The sequence below is a fragment of the Maniola jurtina genome, chromosome 4 (genome assembly GCF_905333055.1).
Source record: "Maniola jurtina chromosome 4, ilManJurt1.1, whole genome shotgun sequence".
In the NCBI taxonomy this organism is placed as follows: domain Eukaryota; kingdom Metazoa; phylum Arthropoda; class Insecta; order Lepidoptera; family Nymphalidae; genus Maniola; species Maniola jurtina.
In genome coordinates, this window is record NC_060032.1 from 15,085,782 (window position 1) to 15,106,652 (window position 20,871).

General features: G+C 34.6%; 1 protein-coding gene and 2 long non-coding RNA genes across 13 annotated transcripts in view; 1 reads left to right on the top strand and 2 right to left on the bottom strand.

Moving 5' to 3' along the window:
- LOC123864124 (dynamin) overlaps positions 1-11,839 on the top strand; it is a 37,742-nt gene extending 25,903 nt beyond the window's left edge. For 7 of the 11 annotated variants that reach the window (XM_045904370.1, XM_045904375.1, XM_045904376.1 and 4 more), the window contains 2 exons: positions 4,271-4,414; positions 11,568-11,839. In XM_045904370.1, coding sequence (XP_045760326.1) covers positions 4,271-4,414; positions 11,568-11,631 — 208 coding nt within the window. In that variant the 3' untranslated portion in view covers positions 11,632-11,839. Of the gene's footprint in view, positions 1-703; positions 1,515-4,270; positions 5,549-11,567 lie in introns of those variants that run through there. The other 4 variants (XM_045904380.1, XM_045904377.1, XM_045904378.1 and 1 more) reach the window with 4 other exon arrangements.
- On the bottom strand, positions 1,062-10,832 carry LOC123864181. Its single transcript, XR_006795712.1, has 2 exons — positions 7,657-10,832; positions 1,062-3,188 (listed from the first exon to the last, which is right to left on the bottom strand). It is a non-coding gene; the product is annotated as an uncharacterized LOC123864181 (long non-coding RNA).
- On the bottom strand, positions 11,639-12,805 carry LOC123864179. Its single transcript, XR_006795710.1, has 2 exons — positions 11,913-12,805; positions 11,639-11,844 (listed from the first exon to the last, which is right to left on the bottom strand). It is a non-coding gene; the product is annotated as an uncharacterized LOC123864179 (long non-coding RNA).
- Between the last annotated feature and the right edge of the window lie 8,066 nt (positions 12,806-20,871).

The following is a 20,871-nucleotide window of genomic DNA, read 5'->3' on the forward strand; positions in this document are numbered from 1 at the left end:
AAATAATAATGATAAGGGAATTTACCGATTAACGTATCCCCTTTGCTAATATCGTACCGTATCAAGCTATTTATATGCTAAAAGATTTTATATTTTCTTTTGTATACGTTGTTTTTGTTTAACGTTTATAATACTATATTTAATAGGTATTTATATATTGCAAAATTTCGACGACGAATAGAGTGTATTATTTATATGGGATTGAATGGGGAACTCTTAAAGCAATAGAGATACAGAGATTTTTGGCGCTCTATGGATCGAAATGACTACGTTGTGGACGCTTGTTTTATGTCGTTCCATAGAACGTCATACATTTTGTCCTCATGAATCAAATAAAAAATCTTGATTCTTGAATCACAGTGGCCCGTGAGCGCTCAGTGCTGTATCGAGTTACTTGAAGATACTCTGCATTGAGAGACGTTTCGGCATGCGGCCTCATGTGGTTTAGGTCCGGTTTCCACCTAAGCGGAGCGGAGACGACTTGTGTTCAGTCGACCAATCAAATTGTTTAAAGAAAAAATTTATCGTTTAAAAATCTAATTGGTTGACTGAACACATCTCCTCTCCGCTTCAATTAGGTGGAAACTGGGCCTTAATAGGTTAATTTTCCCCATACTTTCGAAGATAAATAAAACACACTACTTTTTTTTTAGTAAATAATATTAGCAAAGGTTTAGCAATAGTTGTGTATGGTTGTTCGCAGACGGCGTTAAGCGGGGTCGGCGCGTACTAACTTAAGTTACTTACAAACGCGAGGTACTAACTGACGAGCATGTTAACTTAGTGCAGTTTGCGATGTTATCCGATTACTTCTCATACTTAACATTACCAGATATTAGTTGAGGAACAACACAGTGCAGACCATTCCAAACACTCAATTTTTTGACATTAGCTGTATGAACAAAATGTCAAATATCAATCAATTAGTAGGCACTGGAGTCTGGCAAACGAAAGTAGAGACTGGAAAAGCGCGACATATTATGCAAAAAATATCAGTATGGCAGTCCCAAAATTAGTGTAACAGATCTGGAATAACCTGACTTTAGAATTCCTTTATTTTCATTTCTGTTCTATCAAAATAGGTTATTTCAAGTCTGTTATACTAATTTTGGGGCTACCAAAAACAAGTAGTTTATGGGTTATTGCAGTTGTAGTATGGGGCCCGTCTAATCTGCGCTCCAGTCACATTAGTTCAGCTGTGATGTTCCTTAAGAAATATCGTACGAAACATGACTGACCTAACCAAAAAAACAAAATTCTATCCTTCACTGTGTCTAACTCAGCGTCGAGTATGTTGATATCATTTTATTTTGCCTAAATGAAAGTTAAATTTCTAAGTTGACATGTTGCTATTGGGCTAGGTCACTTATGTTCTATACAGGTTGTAATTAGAATGCTAGCAAAAATTTAGCGCTATGATTATACTACCTAAACACAGTCCAATACCCATTTGCCTTATATTTGTAGTTTTAGTGATTCAGTATTATTCTAACCCGCAATGTATAAAGTGCAAACTCGAGATCAATCCCTCGCGTACGACGTGGCATTGACCCCGCGGCATCTATTTACGCAACGTTCGTTGACCTCTAGCGTCAGTCGGATGTTTTATTTGCAATACATTAAAAACTTAAAAAAATACAGGTTTTAATTTTTTTTGCGTTTTTTTAATCATCAGGTTTTAGTAATCATCAGGGCTATCACCTGTCTTCGTTTTTGCTATCATTCTAATTACATCCTGTATTTACACAGTAACATTTTTTATCGTTAGTTAGTGTCGTTTACTAATCATTTATTATTTATGTGATATGGTTTAAAGAAAGCGGTCAAGTTGCTCCTTTACCCATCGATAAGGATTGTAATAAGTTAACAAATCGTACTTCAAATTTGAAAATATTTATACAAAATGTTATATACAATATTAGTCATTTAATCCATGAAATACTTATGATACGTCTGAAAGAACGTTGCTTCCAAAATTTTAAAATAGTTATTTAATGTAGTCCGTAGTTATATTAATCGATTGCATAGTTATCCCACGGGCAGCCACGTTAAAACGAAAAGTTTATTTAAGCCGTATTGACCATAATAACAAAGGAGAATGCTCAGAATTCATAGAAAAGAAAAAACATGTGTGCGGTCGAAGTGAAACTTTCAGAGAAAAACTAAGAATGCAGTGTATTAGGAGTAGGATAAATAATTGTAGGGTTATTTTTTATAATATGCTATGAAATTTAAAAAGACTATTTTAAATTTTATTCCACATATTTCATTACATATACAGACTCCAAGTTTTCTATTTCAACAAATGACTCGAGAGGCTTATGGTAATTATAGTATGAAACAATACGATGATGAAAATGATATATATAAAACACTTTATAATGTATTCTATCTCATTCTCTCGCAAGGTACATCCGAAAGAGGTATATTTTTGTCTCTTTTTTGTGTTGAGGTTTTCGTTTCATATATTTCGTAAGTTTCTATTTCACGAATTCTTAGATTTCTTTATTTTTGGATTAAGGTTGTGCACCCATCGAAGGCTGCCTGTTGAATAACAACAATCTTAATATAAACAGTATTTATTGTAGGTGTACAATTGAAAGCACTAAACACGTTTGAAAAATAATAATAATTATTGTAAATTAGCTTATTACTATTACAAAGTAAATGAGATATTTTATTATGTACATTGTTTTGTAACTTAAATATTCAATATCTGTATATTGGTAATGTAATAATTTACGTATTTATTGAGTTATAACTTATAATGTAAGCGTAGAAGCACTGCATGTTTGTTGTCTCTAATTTGTTAATTTGTATGTGGTCTTCAATTATAATTATCTATGTGGTGGACCATACGTTAATGACGTCACACTTTACGGGTCACAATGGTGCTATTTTTATTAGAACGAATCTAATAAATGGAAAATACCATAGAAAATCCTATCCTTTTAATAAAACACCTTACGGAAAAGGATAGCAATGCTTTCAGACCTGTTTTAGTATACAAGTGAATTAGCACCAGTTTGTCTATAAAAGTATCTACTTATACCATTGTGTAATGAATTTCAATACTAGACTCTTATCTAGGAAAGAAGTTAGTATATAGGGCACTCTCTGTTACGTAATCCCATACAAACGACAGAGACTTAAATATCAGTGGGCGTCAACCATTTTGAGTCACCAACCTATCACAAACGAAACCATGCTTTCGAATGTTTTATGAAAACATTTTCAGATTTCGAATGTTTTTGAAAGCATGTTTGTGATTGGTTGGCGACTCAAAATGGTTAACGCCCACTAAGATTTTCGTCGTTGTCATTTGTATGGGATTACGTTACAGAGAGAGAGAGAGAGCCCTATACTAATTTATTTCCGTGGACAGAGTATAGACTGATGCGAACACTCCATTTTGTGTGACGGCATCAATGTATGGCCCAACATATTACATGGAAGTCGGTATATAATATCGCTTCTTTGATGGAATTTACTTACCGCCTTAATACAAGTTACACTAAGAAATTTGTTATTACTTGATTCACAGTTACCCTGTAAGAATACATTTTGCAATGGTTTTTTAAATTATGATTATTGTGTATTTATGGCAGTTACATTACTCTGAAAAGTCTTACAGAGAAGCTGTGAGAAATTTTCTTTTACGCGTTGATGAGTTTCGGTTCATTAACTGATTATATCACTAACATTTCGCATTTCTGATAGAAACTCCCCATAATTTAATAAGTCCGCCTATGTACAATTTAATATAGGTAAATGAGAATATTTAAAAGCACATCCCGTTTTATATGTTTGACCAGTGTTTTTCAAAGCGCAGCTTGAAATTTGATTTAACTTTCCGGTACGTTTCTGTGTAGAAACCAATACGGGGTATAGGCTTAATACCAAGTCCCAAGTAAGCCCGCTTAGACTGCATCATCACTTACAATCAAATGAGATAACAGTCAAAGGCTAGCAATAATAAAATGCTTTTTCCAAAGCATTTGCTAGTCCTACGTTGTTTTTATTTTTTAGGCATAAAACACACACAATCACACCTGATGGAAAGTGATATGTGGCCTAAGATGGGATGCGTTTACCTAGAAGTTGTCCATTCACTCTTTTTTTAAACATACCCGCATTATAACTGATAGGAAACACTGATCGCGGAAAATTATTCCAGACCTTAGCCATGCGTATGAGGAACGTTTCGTACGTGTAGATGGAATGTCGACGACATAAGGAATTTAATGTAATTTAAAACAATACATACTAGGCGACCGGGCTCAGCTGCGGGCGCCGCGGTCGGAGCCATGAACCAGTTGCCCCCACACATGAGGCAGCAGATTAACCAGGCGGTGGGGCAGGCGGTCACCAACGCCGCCATCAGCGAACTCAGCTCCGCCTTCGCCAAGTTCAAGTAAAAATACAATGCTCTGGACCTGTGCACTTTGACCTGAGGGTTGTTTCTTGCTCCATTGGCAATACAATAGAGAGTAAGGTGCTTTGCAGTAACCACACAACGATTTTGAACGAATGGTTACAAGTTTTTTTAAATAAATTTTAACTTTAACAGAGGATTCTCCGTCACTCGCTCCATCCAAGCGTAGTTTGGTTTTCCAAACTCGATGTAGTTTTGTAAACACGTTCTAGAAACTAATGTGTGGTTTGCCAGATTTCCGTTAAAATAACTAAGAGCCAAACTTATGCTTTTGTATGGAGCTAGTGACGCAGAGAACCCCTCTTAATGTGTCTGTTTTGATCTGTTCGATGAAACAATTGGATTTAACGAGTCATAAGAATATCTTTAAAATTGTAGAGTAGACTTCTGATACTTATTTAATGACATCATCTACACTTTGCAGACATGTATATAACCTAGCTGTTTAAAGTATGAATTAAAATATGCAATGTAAACTTAATTCATTATCGTCATCGTCTACCCATAGACGAAAAAAAAGCCAAAAGAATAATAGATAGAAATAAATTAAATTAAAATTTAAAAAAAAAAAACCCGTTGGCTATGTCGGTTACTCTGGTTCTCCCACGGATCCTATTTCAGACTTGATTCGTAGAGAAACTCCAAGAATAGCTCTCTCCATTGCCCGCTGAGTGACTGAGCATTATTATAAGGCCTATAGTTTGCGACTATGTCTCGTAAACTTAATTATTGAAAACAGATTATTATAGACACAACTAATAGGAATTATTGCTTTCAAAATACAATGATAAAATAATGTTGCCAAATAATCGAATTTAAGCAAATGTATCAAGAAACAAACCGAAAAGGATCAATACTTTTGGAGAGTGTGCTTTCGCCTAATGTCCTGAAATATGTACTGTCTAACTTTGTTTTTAAACGTAACAGGTGTGTTAATTAATTAATTAATACCTAATATTCTTAATGTACATTATAACTCCAAGTTTACGCTTATGTTTGTCAACTTAATATTGTGCTTCTAAACTATTAGGCCTACTTGCATAACGACAGTTAAACTTATAAAGTTAAATTATGTAATGCTGTCACTTCTTGGCAAGAACATAATGCGCTTGCCAAAAAGTGATAGCATTAAAAGAAATTGTGTGTGTGTGCAAGTGGACATTAATCACAAAAAACGTCTAATTTTACTTCGCTCTCGTTTAGCGGTTTTAATTTATAGTTATTAATGTTATTTTAATTGCACTTTACATACGAATGTATTTTATTTAGGGGATATTACTGACTAACATCAGTTTATTAGATAGAATAAACTTATTTTTGATTAGGTAGCACGAAGCTTGTGTGATGTCCATATCACAATGTTACCATAGTGTTAATGATAAAATATAATTTCTCGTAATGCATTGGGGATATTAAGTTTAGGGCAAACAAGGATGGGATGCACTTTCATACAATATTTGTATGGACAGTATGTTGGTTGGGTGTAAACAAGACTTAGCAAAGTCTATACCTTATCCGCGGAAAGAAGTTAGTATAGCGCTCTCTGTTATATAATCCCATACAAATGATAGAGACGAAATCTCATTGGGTGTTAACCATTTTGAATCACCAACCAATCACAAACGTGTTTTCAAAACAATATCAAAAGTCAATACGAAAACGTTTTCAAAAACATTCGAAATTCAATTCGAAAATGTGATTGGTTGGTGGTTCAAAATGGTAAGGGGCCATTGAGATTTTTGCTTCTATCATTTGTATGGGATTACGTAATAGAGAGAGAGCGATATACTAACTTCTTTCCGTGGATAGAGTATATCTACTTATTACTATTCGTTCTAAAGAAAATATATTTGGATTCGAGCGTCCCATCTACGCGAATGGCTTAGAACCTTTGAAGATCACATATGATTTAAAAACAATTAGTTACAAGGCTAGAGATGCGACTAAAGTGTCAAATTGTATTTATTCAATAGTAAACAAACACAATATTAGATTTTATGATATAATATTGGTCAATAACGTTATTAGAAAGGTAATTTTAAAATGAAGACGAAAATATACTAGTGTTTCGTATTGTGTCGTAACGCGTCTGAAGCATACGGTTTCATACATATAATGTGTAAGAGATACATTTAGCGTTGCCACCTCGATTTAAGAGCATCAAAAATGTTGATACTTAGAGAAACAATGATTTTTTAATACTTATTGTTTGACGAAACAGCTTTCTGCTCGTCGCGCGTCAAACGAAGAATGACGAACTCAAACCACAGATCCAAAACCCATAAACAACACCCGCCAGCCAGCCAGGCAAAATGTCAGCGTTTGGTTTCGCCAGCCAGCTGCGGCTGATTTTGTAAAAACACGGGAGCTTTATTTATCCCTGTTTTATTTTCGCAATTACGGGTTTCTGTATTATCATAGCGGGGTAACCCGTAAAATACGGGGCATCTGGCAATCCTAGATACATTAATTGAGTGGCGTGTGGTGACGCCTTGTGTTGTGTCTTTCTCTAACACATACTAAACGTGTGAAACCGATTTACTGCTCACACGACACAACACAACACGACACGCTTGTATATATTTCCGGTTTTACACAACAGGATCTCTAGCCTATAGCTTTTTATAGCTGTATAAAAAATTAAATTGCACAGAGTATAGTTTTAAATTGGATTTGGCATCAATGAATTTTTTCTATCAATTAAATGTTTAAATGTAAAACTAGTGTCTAATTCCAAAACTATTGGATTCTGTTATAAAAAAAATATAATATTATGACTGTAAAAATTTCAGTATTAAAATAATAATTGCAAATGACTTCTATGCAGTGCTTTAGGATATTATTACGAAATATACGATGTTGATACTTTACTGGATTGTATTTAAGAAGATTCCCATTTTATATCGGGATTTGTAAAGTTTATTTTGTGAGGTTAATTGTACAGGTTCTGAGGCTTAAGCTTATTAAGATGAATTTTCATAATTACTGTTCCATACAACGGCTATATTATATGGGTGCTCCTGGGGACGGACGGCATGTTTTTATTGTAAAAATTTCTATATCTATTTGTTTAACATGAAATGTATGGATCAGATTGGCGGTATAACAGCTATACCCTATCCACGGAACGAAGTGTATATAGGGCTCTCTCTGTTACGTAATCCCATACAAACGATAGAGACAAAAATCTCAGTGGGCGTCAACCATTTTGAAGCACCGACCAATCACAAACGAAACTATGTTTTCTAATTGAATTTTGAATGATTTGTACGGGACAAATGACAAAGATAAAAAAGTCAGTGGGCGTTAACGTTTATAGAGTAATGTGGAAAACATACCTAAGCTCGTTTGTGATTGGTTGGTCACTCAAAATGGTTAACGCCCACTGACTATTTTGTCTTTGTCATTGGTGCGGGATTACGCAACAGAGAGATATATATTAACTTTTCTCCGTGGATAGAGTATAGATTAGATATCGATAGCTTAGTTCACATTTGCACTTACTATACATTTGTCGATTTTACAGGAGAGCTGGTTAAAGTTCAGATATGACTAGCGCAAAAATAGTAGATAATTTCTTAACAGTTTAGAAATAATCTACTACTTTTGTGCTAGTCATATTTGAACTTTAAACAGCTCCCCTGTAAAACCGACAATTGTGTAGTTAGTGCATTGTGAACTAAACCATCGATATATGGATTACATTTATGAAGATTCACCTTAAAGTGTATGGATGATAATACAATATAGTTGTTCGTATGACGTCACGGCATTCCGGATTGCATCAGATGATCTTATTACTATGCATATCATAGTATTGTTTTGTAAATTTGCTAGGGTTGTATTCTTAAGACTCAATATAGATCAAGATTCCGGAACCGCCAGACCTTACTTATTTTCTGAGTAACAAAATGAGAGGGATAGAGTAGTGTTAGCGTATACCTACTATTCTAATGTGTGCATATCTGCTAAATTGTGCCGTGGGCCAATTTATAGGTATCAGCTGCTAAATGCTACTATATAAAAAAATTACTTTTCTTAGTCTGAGTGTTGATTTTTATGTATGTTTTACAGAAGATTGTTAATAAATTAATAAACAATAATTAATACTGCCAGACGCTTTCTGTAGGTGGTAATTTCCACCAGACGCTTTAAAGCTTGCGAAAAATACAATCTTACTTAAAGTCTGACTCATAATTATATTTTATTTTATTGAAAAGGCACACAAAACAGGTTGTAACTAAAAATACTAAATATAACCCTGTTCTATTGTTTATCAGAATCCAAGTTAAACCCCCTAACAGGTTTACACAACGTTACCTAATTAAATAACTAACTAAATGAAATAACTAAGTAATTTGCTTACGTTATTTGAACAATTGATATATTTAAATTGCCCCTAGCGTATGTTAAACTACATACGAACACTACTCTTATCACACATATTTCGCTTCTCAGAAAATAGTAACGTCTGGCGACCCTGTGGTCTTGGACCAATATGTTTGTTGAAGTTACTGCACCTGACGATTTTTTCGTAGTATTAGCTGCGTAGCGGAATTCAACATGTTTTCACCTCGGTGTCTAGGTGTTTCAGTAGCTTAGGGAATAACACTCTCAAACTTCGTCTTTCCGTCTCTCGTAGCGACCTAACAAAATATGAAATTAATGCATTTACTCGATCACTATAAATTATTCAAGCTTGTCTGTTATTGTATATTAAAATTTTTGGATCAATATAATTATAGCGAATACACCATACATGTATTACAGGTGTATTAATCACAACGGTTGACTTTACAAAATTTGTATGTAAAATTAAATGTACTTATAAAATGGCTTAGACCAAAGCAGTTCTTGTGTTGTTGCTGTTGGCAATATCTTTGGTCAATTATTAGAATGTTTCATTGGTGGTGATACATTATGAAATCGTTATTAAAAATACGTATTACTTAAAAATAAATAATAGTTTAAATCTTGACAATTATCGTCATCGCACAGAATTCACGCTTTCTTACATTTTATGTCATACATTTTTACGACCAAACGTTTAATCGTTCATTAACTACGCAGTGTCTTCGTTTATGAATCGTGAAAAGATATATTTTTTTAATTTATTATAGTTAAACCTAACGTAGGTTCAATTTTTAAGTGATATTTTTCTAAAAAATACTGACTGTCTGTTAAAGTAGTATTATGACGTCATTGTATACAGTTCCTAGGCAAAATTAACGCTCTAGCCATCTCATTTCTCTTATTTTGGTATTATACTTATGGAAATAATGAAATCACACCATAGTTTTGCTCTCTTGTTAATAGAGTTTAGTGTCATCGAAAAAAAATGTATAGGCAGAGATTGTTGGATTTGATATAGTTTATGAATATTGTTAATCTTATGCTGTATAAATAGAATAATTAAAGGCTATATGTGTACCAAAGATTTTTGATTTGATCCAAAAGGTTTTGCGTAATTAACAATAAGATATAACAAAGTACTCCGCAGAAGATTAGGTAAGCGAAATTTGAATACAACGATATATTTCAATAAGATTATAAAACTGATATTTTATCATTTCTTTTGTCAGGTGTGTTATCATATAATCGGTTAACTAGAATGTTTGCATATTACAACTCTAGGAGGAACTACCCTCTTCTGATTTAAGCCCGATTTTTCGTTAAATAACTTTCATCTGAAGAGTAAAGACGTTTTGACAGATTTTCTATACATAAACTGTCAAATCTCAAATTTATTCCTCAGATAAAAGTTATTTAAGAATTGAAAAATCAGCCCTTAGACGTATAATGTGGTTAATTCTGTTGGACACAATCTGTAAACTAAACTAAAGTGATAGGCTTAAATCTAGTCTTTTTCAACAGGAAGTATTTTGAAAGATATAGGAATACTATTAGACATGCAATTTTAGAGATTTTGTACAACCGGATTAGCCACATTGTTTTTTTAGGTTAATATGAGTTACGTACCTGATAAAAAAAATTTCATTACAGACTATAACGCAGATTACAAATGATAAAATTAAACATGTTTTATTAAATGGGTAACCTATGTATGTTTTTTAAGTATTTCAATACTTAATCAGTCAACTAGTAGTATATTACACAAAAATATGTTTTTTTATGTAATCTTATTGAAATATGCAGATTGTACATATCTAATTATAACTAATTTAATTATAATAGCATGCCTAAAACAATTGATAACTATATGCATGATTTTGGTTGTAAGTTCATTGCTATTTCGAGCAGGAAAATGTATATGTCCAGGAGTTTTCAAAATATTCTGGTTTTTCTGAAAATATTTAATGCATGAGACCTCACTCGACGTTTTAGCTCTATCTGTCAACTGTCATGTCAAAAGTGACTGCTCGATTGCGGTAGAATGACAGTTACAATGTCACGATCGCAATCACCTCTGATTGGTTGATGCTCGCTTACTATTGGCTACAATGCATTGCTGCAACAAGAATAGCATTAATTTAGCCAATAACAACAATTGCGATTGTAATAATGATTGATGCAGGTTTTACGGATTCGAGCTACGGTTTATTTTTAAATTAAAGAGTAAAACAGTTCACACATAGAGTTAAAATTGCGATTTAGATCTCAAAATGTATGCCCTATAATGCTTTTTTGTCGGTTCTTATATTTTCCTCATATATCATATTTTGGTATGCAACTTTATATTGTACCCTTTTTTTGCTTTTTGCTTGTTGTGCCCTCCAAAGTTACATCGCAGGCTTCAAATCATAGGGGCGTAGAAACAAATAGAAATGTTCTGTTTGACTGCTATTCGATTACAGTATTATAGTGAAATATCATTATCAAACTACTTTGTAAGACGTACTAGTTCAAAATTACAAAATATAATTCAAAGGTTTTTAGTTGTTTTTCTCCTGATAAGTAAGATAAGGATACACCTCTATGGCTTGAAGCGCACGCTATATAGGTATCTATACTAGTAGTTAGCTCTTATTCACATTCGTTGCGGGGCTTATTATTTATTGCACTTTAATATATTATTATAATTTGAACATTTTTATTATAATAAATAGTTTAGTTAAAAAGAATTTTATTTTGTTGTTATGTCTATTAATATATTATTTTAATGTGTTAATAGCCGCCCGATGCCTAATATGCCGCCAAAGCTGCCTGAACGACCGCAGAACGGACGGCCATTTTGAACGAGCCTTCGCCGCCATTTTGTGATAAGCTGCTCTGTATATACTAGTTCTACTCATAGGTACGCGTTACTTTGGTATTTGTGCAAAGTGTACAACATTATATAGTCAGTGTTGTTTCTTGCGATGTCAAGTTAGCGGTGGGTGATTCATTCGAATAACAATCGAAGTATTCGATTGTTGTTATTATTCGATAACAATCGAATAACCGTTGACCTTTGAAAAAAATCTACTGTTTTTGATTGGTCAAAATCTTGATCTTGATTGAAAACAACTAAATATACATCGATTGTTCAATTGTTCGATTCATTCGATTGTTTTTTTTTTTGCAACAATCGCCCATCGTTACGTCAACGTATCTTAAAATAATATAAAGTTAAAATATACTTGAATGGACTTACGAAACCTTATGAAATAAAATAAATATTTATACTTAATTTTATCGTAGTAACTTAATTTGCATTTGATTTGCATTAAAGATGTAAAAATATGATAGATTTAATTGACAATATCGTTTTATTAACGTGACAATAGTATACTTAAAATGTATATAATACAATAATAATGTAAAATTGTAATAAAAGCAAATAAAATAGGTAATAGATGAAGCTTATTGGAATTATGATGTTTATATTAATCAGTCGTTTAGTGTAATAAGTATTTAATACAAAATATTGTAAAGATATTATTTGGTAGCCAAAAATCCTAATGGGTACTCTTGATTTGAAATTAGATGATTGTGATAGTAATGTTATATATAATAGAAGGTGCTTTTATAGTTATTAACGATGCGCCTTCTTGAGATTGTATAATGGATTATACTTGTTGTAATATGGCATTTAACTGATACTACGCATCTATACCCACCTAAAAGTGCCTATATAAGGCCACCTAAGCAAAATATGAGAAACTAGACGATGTCCGAGACTTTCCGCGTGCATTTTGGTTTTTAAAAATCCTGAGGGAACTATTTAATTTTTCGGGATAAAAGTATACAGGCTAGTAGTCTCCCGGGATGCAAGCCGTCTCTGTATACTAAAAAGATGATGCCCGCGACTGTGTAGTGTATTTATTAGGGGTTTTTACAAATCCCATGGGAACTCTTATTTTCCGGGACAAAAAGTAGCCCATGTTTCCGGGATGCAAGCTATCTCTGTACCAAACATATAAATCGGTTAAACGGATGGATCTTTGAGAATCCCGTGGGAATTCTTCGATTTCCGGGATAAAAAGTAGCCTATGTGCGTTCCCGGGATGTGAGCTAAGTCTGTACCTTTCATCAAAATGGGTTAAACAGATGGGCCGTGAAAAACTTGCAGTCAGACAAACACTCTTTCGTATTTATGATATTAGTCTATGGATTGTGAAGATAAAATTTTCGTTCCTTGTGACAAAATAGGTAATTAATTTTCATTGTTTTAATTTACCTATGTTAATATTTGCTATCAAAGTAATTTAAGTTACCTCCCGGCAAATACTTTGTATTACTTCACAATTTGACCCGAACGTTAGAAAAGTTTTTTTTATTTGTACCCACACATTCCTTTAGCTAAAGTTTGCGCGGCGGATTTACGTACCTTAACAATATTTGTATATAAATGTAAAAATACTGTTTATATGTTGTGTACTTGTGTATGCGAATTGTAATAAATCTGTATATAAAAATTATATTTGACTTTCATTTCATTCAAGACCCTATATTTTTTCTGTTAGGACAATATCCCACTAGACACCATGGCGGCGCCACTGGTCGCGCCACCGTGGTGTCTTAAGCTATCAAACGAGAAATACCAGAACCGACACCAGGGTCATCAGTTTCAAAAGGGACGTCGAAAAGTTAACACTGTTTGCTTTATGTAGGTAAGCCGTACAGCGTCCCTGGTAGAGCAACGTGTGGTCGAGTGAGATGCTAAATAGCTTTATACATGTTAGTGGTTGCGTCACCAGCGGGTGATCCCAACCACTGCCAATAAATCCGTTGTGCAACCGCTTGGTTGCACAACGGATTTGTACCCACAGGCAGGCACACTTTTACATGTTATTGGTAGCTCGACTGGTTGCGCAACTAGTGGTGTCCTAATGAGATAGTACAATTCTTACGAGTAGGTATGTACCTCTAGTTTCATAGCATACCTTATAAAGATGGTATACAGCTTCAGAGTGCAGGTTGCCAACAGTTACATACCTATTATGTACCTACCTACGTAAAATGAAATTATTTCTCAGATATCCAGGTCCGAAGAATTTACTAAAGGATTTCTCATTATTTGGCGCGAAGACAAACCATTAAGAAAATAATCACTACTATGTACCATTATTACTAAATTGGATTATGGACTAAAAAAAACCTTTTTTCCTTTTGAGGTACGGAACCCCAAAAACTGAGGAAACGTTAAAGTTTAATATAAATTGTGAAACTTAAAGCTCCGAGGTAGGTAAGTACAGGAATTACAACATTCATATACCGACACGCCCCGGCCGACAAAAAGTGTCCATTATCCATTATTACGATTTAATGAAGAAAGGCTATTAGGAAGTCTTGATTAAATCGTCGCTCGATGAGCAATTGTTGGGTCCTGTGGCGGCTGTCTCACAGGGCTTAATCGCACTAGCACGATTCTGATTACCAGTAGGGTAACCATGTGGCTATCATAGCCAGGCTATGACGGCAAATGTTTCTGGGCATATTGATACTGTATAGTACGCGACAGGTTGAGATGGCAATCGGGTTATAAGACGGGGGGAAGCCCCGCACAACCGCATGTCACCTGCGCTCAACCGTAGTGGGTTGTGCGGGGTGTCCCCACCCCGGTTGCGATCTCAACCTGACACAGTTTTTTTGTTGTCTTCGATTTTTACCGTACAAACTGCGCATATACAATACAAGATGGTAACCAAAACTTCGTATACGTGGATTTAGGTATTTTAAAAGCCCGTGGGAACTCTGCTTTTCGGAATAAAAAGTTGCCTATGTCAATTTCCGGGACGCAACTGCTACCTCTGTACCAAAATTCTTATAAATCGGTTAAATAGATGGGTCTTTGAAAATTCCGTGGGAATTCTTCGATTTTCCGGGATAAATGTAGCCTATGTCCGTCCCCGGAATGTAAGCTAACTCTAGCTTAACTAACGCTAGCTTGTAAACGTATGTACTAATTTCCTCTGGTTCACTGCTTCCAAATTATTTTGGCTAGAAAATTAGCCGTGACTTTTAACTTACCTACTTTTCATCGTGGCATTATTAATTAGGTAGAATAATCTTGCAATATCATTTTCTTACAGGTCCGAGTAAATAACGGCGCATGGTATCCCTGAATACATGTGATTGTTGTATCAATCATTTCTCGTATTAAATTATTCAGTGGCCCGTAATTCTATCGCCTCCGTATCTCTCCCTAATGGCCGCAGACAACCAGAGGAATCTATTCCTATGCACTTAGTTTCGGTTAGTTACCTATTCTGTAGATCGTAATAATCGTAATTTATGTGGAAGGAGGTAGGAATGAAAGTTAAGAACGAGTCCTCAAAGCTTTGTGAATCTTGGCTGGAACGATGCGACGCGACGATGGATTGACGATACAAAGAGGATGGTTGGTTACAGCTGGATAAGTACGGCTGAAGACTGAAGGTCTGTCTTCAGTAGTGGACGTCCACAGGCTTAATATGTTAATGATGATGATGATTTAATCCAAGCAAATCAAAGCGTCGTGGTCTCAATGCATGTGCAAGGATGTAGTTTACCTATTACATGTAGGTAAGTATTAGGTACAAATCGTACCTAAATATATTCAGTAGGTATTTAATAAAGTTGGCTAAGCAGCGTAGCTCCTAACAAATGATACACTTCCTGCCTTAGTAGGGCTAATAAAGATAATAGGGGTAATTCAATGTTTATAAATCATTGAAAGTGGTAGCACATTTCCCTTATCGTGGTGTATCGTAACTATAACTGCACTGATTACTTTCGTATGCAAATTGAAATGATTTCAGGCAAATACCTTAAGACCTACTCATAAAATAATATTACAAGCCGGATCGTGCGATAGATATCCATAGTAACGATTCTATGCCTGAACGCTGAAACCAAAGAACATGTTTGATCTTGTTGGAGGCTTCGGCCGTGGCTAGTTACCACCCTACCAGCAAAGCCGTACCTCAAAGCGATTTAGCGTTCCGATACGATGCCGTGTAGAAACCAAAGGGTTATGGGTTTAATGAAAACTGCCATACCCCCTTCTAGGTCAGCTTCAATTTTAAACTGCATCATCACTTACCACCAGGTGAGATCGCAGTCAAGCGCAGTAACTTGTATCTGAAAAAACAGGTACATAACGCGCGACAGAATCGTGTTAATTTGGCTCTTATGTTGCGACTACATTAAAGTAAACGTCAATGCCCAACAACGCCATAATTATTGCGATAACGCACTTGTCTAAACTGTGTCGGTTAACTAATCTAATGCTAGTTGAATTGGGGTTAAAATCGTCTAGCGCCAAACGGCATTGTGAATGCCGTTGTGCGTTGATCGTGGCTACATCTACGTTTAACTGTGCGTCCACACACTGCTCTACTCGCGCAATTAATCGCGGGACATTAGAAGTTAGTAGGTTTTAGCTCTGATTGAATCAATATAATGTACTTATTAATGTACTTATTAATGTTAGGCACTTATTTTGCTACACATTACTTAAAGTTTTAAGACTACTATATACCTATCACTGAATATAACAGTACCATAGTAGTCCGACGCCTTTGATCTCGTGGTAAGTGACGAATACGACGACCCTAACTTAGGGCCCTAACTACGTGTGCCAGTTCGGGTTACTAGTTACCACGATTACTATCTTTTGTCCAGACGCCTTCATCTAACCTCTGTATGATATAAAGGTACATTATACTCAGTGAGTATATCTAAAAAATATTAGTTTAATGTTAATTACTACATAAGTACTTAGTTACTTAATAATTTTTTAGATTTATTTCTTTACTAGAATAATTTTAAAAACTTTTTTTAAAGGTTTATTATGATTAGTTTGGTGAAATTGGGTCTTAAGCTGCTACTTACAAAACAATATCGATATAACAATTAAACAGTTGTCCAATTTAACAGGGCTCTCTCCGTCACTCGTTTCCACTCGTTTCATACAATCGTAGTTCCAATTTCATTTGAATATTAAGCAACCAAAGTCCATGAAATTTTGCAGACATATTCTAGAAACTAATATCTGTGTCTGTGGTGTTTTAGATTTTTCTAAAAATATGTAGTTTTAAAATTACAGGGGCTCAAAGATTTGTATGAAAATTTTTAAGACCGCGTAACTTTGAAACCGAATATTTTAACAGAAATCTGGAAAACCACAGACATAGATATTAGTTTCTAGAATATGTCTGCAAAATTTCATGGACTTTGGTTGCTTAATATTCAAATGAAATGGGAACTACGATTGTATGAAACGAGTGACGGAGAGAGCCCTCTTAATTAGCAATAGGCGAGTTCCCACAAGTCAAAAAGTCACCCTCGCATGTTGCCGTTTCGTCCGAATTCTCCCAACAATTAACGCGAGGTTACATACACGTAATAATTACAGGTGTATAACATTAAACGTCGGTTTACCACTCCAATCACGTCCGCTGTGGACTGCTGTTTTTGTTGTTTTCTCTGTTGTTTTTTGCCTTGTAGATTTTGTTCTTGGGTTTTGAATTTTGATGATTGATCACATTTCAGTTGGTGCGTAATTGATACCAAATTAGATATTAGATATAGGTATCATACATTATACGTACATAAACACTTGAAAAGAGCAACCGCCGAGTTTCTTGCTGGTTCGTGTCTTTAGAAATGGCATTCCGAACCAGGCAGCCGTAGATTATTTTGACGATTCAAAAGCACTTATCTTTCTATTCTATTCTATTCTATCTATCCTATTGACAATCTTATCTTACCTTTCTACCTTACCACAATGCTTAGTGATTATACGGTGAGCACATAGGCATATATTATGTATACTTACCTATTCCTACAAATCTTCGCATGTTAACGGAAATTTCTTCAAATCGAAGCTAATGAAGCTCGAAGGTTGTATTTTTAATAAACCTTTAAGAGATAGGCACCTATATAGGTAGGTACCTACTACCTACCTAGTTCGTGGATTTAGGCTAGCTAAAAGGATAACCCGGGTACAAGTAAGCGAATCTATTCGTGCCAGCATTATCAACAGAAAATGTCACAATGTCCTTCAAGTAAAACTTTAATAAAGCTGAACGCTCATAATTTCTTTCTGACATGACTCTAATATGAATCTAATTGGAAAACTTTTTATCGTCAAGCGTAGTGCCTAAACGTACCTACCTTACCCAGTTTTTGTGATTTCTCCGGCCAGATTCATATCACTTTAAGCAGTTAAGTATAATTCGAACTTTTAATACTCAGTCGGCCATGAAGTTTCTGTAATTGTATAGAATTCGAAACCATAATTTGAAAAGTTACATTGTAGGTAACTTGATGTAAGTAAGTAGGTATATTGCGATTTAACGTAAGTATATTATTATACTACTATAAACTATTGGACTAAATGCCAGCAGTTATTTTATAAAAATTGAAAGTTTTTCTGCGTATTGTCTACAACACAGGGAGGAACGATCAGCGACTAGTTATATAAGTTTGGATCTTGTCGCAACTATACGTTATAATAACTACCTGCATGCCAAATTTCAGCCTGATCCATCCAGTAGTTTAAAAGCTGTGCGTTTATAGATCAATCATCAGACAGTCATCTTTTCCTTTTATATAATACTAGCTGATGCCCGCGACTTCGTTCGCGTGGATGTAGGTTTTTTAAAATTCCCGTGGGAACTCTTTGATTTTCCGGGATAAAAAGTAGCCTATGTGCTAATCCAGGGTATTATCTATCTCCATTCCAAATTTCAGCCAAATCCGTCCAGTAGTTTTTGCGTGAAGGAGTAACAAACATACACACACACACACATACAAACTTTCTCCTTTATAATATTAGTGTGATTATAAAAATCATAATAGGTAATTATCTACACAATTAATAAATGTAGATAAGTATCTAATCTAGGTACTTACTTTGGTTCGTGAAGTCATCAATTATAGCCTTAAAACAAAGGAAGGGCAAGCGCGGCGGTTAACGAAATGACTACTGAAGAGTTGGATACTTGAAACGTTTTAACTTTTGTAAAGTGCAACACTTTCCCAGTCCGCGGTGAGGGGTGCGGTCTGTGTGGAGAGCGATGGAGGACCCCTCAAAACGCTACTGCGTTTAGACAAATGAACAGCGTTGCACCCTTGGTGGCACACGCCATCCTAGGTACATTGATCTATGGTGCGTGTGGAAAGGGAGAATTACTGGAATGGACGCTACTGGGTAGAAACTTTCGTGCAGTCATCAATTAATTGATTGAGATCTCGCAATTTCGAGCTAAATTTAAAAAAAAAATAGGAACTCAAGACAAATTGATAAATAATAGAAATCAAGTGCGTCCGTCTGTCTGTCCGCGAGTCACAGGTCTCTAACTCGTAGACTAAATGATTTACAAACAAATTTTGGTATTTCGTGTAGAACATTGACCCGAAACCAAATACTGAATTAGAAATTCAATTATTTAAATTGTTTTTCAGGGGGCAAACATGAAAAATATGTCAAAAAATTTTTTTTTCTTACCCTAGCATGTGGGGTATCATTGAGTTCATTGAGTTCATTGAGTAGGTAGAGTACGAATATATTAAGTTTTTTTTATTATTTTTATCTTAAAAAATAATGAAATGGGGGGCCGTCAAAGTTGTCAGTTTTAGACCTTTTTGCTAGGGCGGCTATCTTAAAAAGTAAACTAGTTGGGAATACGAAATTTCGGTATAATATCTACGTAAGTACCAAATATACCTACTGTATTTAAACAGCAGATGCTGAAAACAACGATTTTTAAAATAGTTTGAAAGCTGTGACCAAAACAAACGAACATTTTTTGGGGTTTTCTTTCACGGTTTATTGCGATGGTCGGAAAATATTTCATACACCCAAAATATGATGTTTATAATTATGTACGGGACTCTAAAAGAGTGAGGCCCGGCCTGCACTTGACCGGTTTGGCTAAAATGTACAGAAAGAAAGAAAGAAAACACTTTTCTTTTTGAAAGCTCTTCCAGGGAAGTACCTACGCTATGTTCGTGTAAAACACAATAAAAGTTCCGTACAATAGCGGAACTCACAGAACACAATAAATCAATTGGAGTGGGTGGTTGACTTTTCACTCAAATGTGTGGTTAATTGTAACCGAAAATGACTGTTGATCGAGCCACACTTAATTTGAGTGGTTAGGGGTTGCGATGGGGTGGAAAGTAATGGTTCACTTGATTTTACGATTATTTGATATTTGTACGTATCTTGTACCGGAAGTGATGTAATTGCACCAACATTTCTATAATTAGTGTTGATTTTTTGTTTAAGTAGCAGCGAATACCTATGTTTTGTAGATAATTCTGGTGTACCTATTTAATCTGTAAACTAAACCAAAATGACAAATCTAAATGTATTGCTATCCCTTTCATAATGTTAACTGCGGAAAGGGATAGCACTAGATTTAGAATTGTCAATTTTTAATTTTGTAGAAAAAAATCAACAGAATGGGCATTAATCGGTGTTAAGGATCAGTTGCACATCAGGTGGTTAAAGTTAGCGCGATAGAGAGAGTTGCAAGTCCAGTAGGCATTTGCCTACAATTTTTACTTGAAATATTGTTTCAGGTGATAACCTTTACAAAATTAGACAATTTTGGTCTCATTAGATCGAATACACCTTAATCTAAGTTCGTACGTTTTATTTATTTAATATTTTAGTTTAGTTAAATTAAAAAAAAATACTCACGAAAGTTTTTAGATCGAGAATATGGATATTTAGATGCTTGTAACTTGTAACATAAGCAATATTGTAACTTAGTTACTACAATTTTTGTACATGAAAATAAAAATAAAATAAAATAAATAAATATTTCTCTAAAAGCATAGTTCTTTATTATATCTACAACATTTCTAAAAATTATGAAAATTCGACAGCATTTTTACGGGGAGAAAAGCGTTATCGCTTTTTGTATGAACAACATAAACGATCCTCTTAAGGTGGATGCCACGGGTCTGCCCGGGAAATTCAAAAGGGTCCAGTTTAATAAATTAGCTCTAGTATCGACTATAACTCACAAATTAGTCGATACTAGAGCTAATTTCTT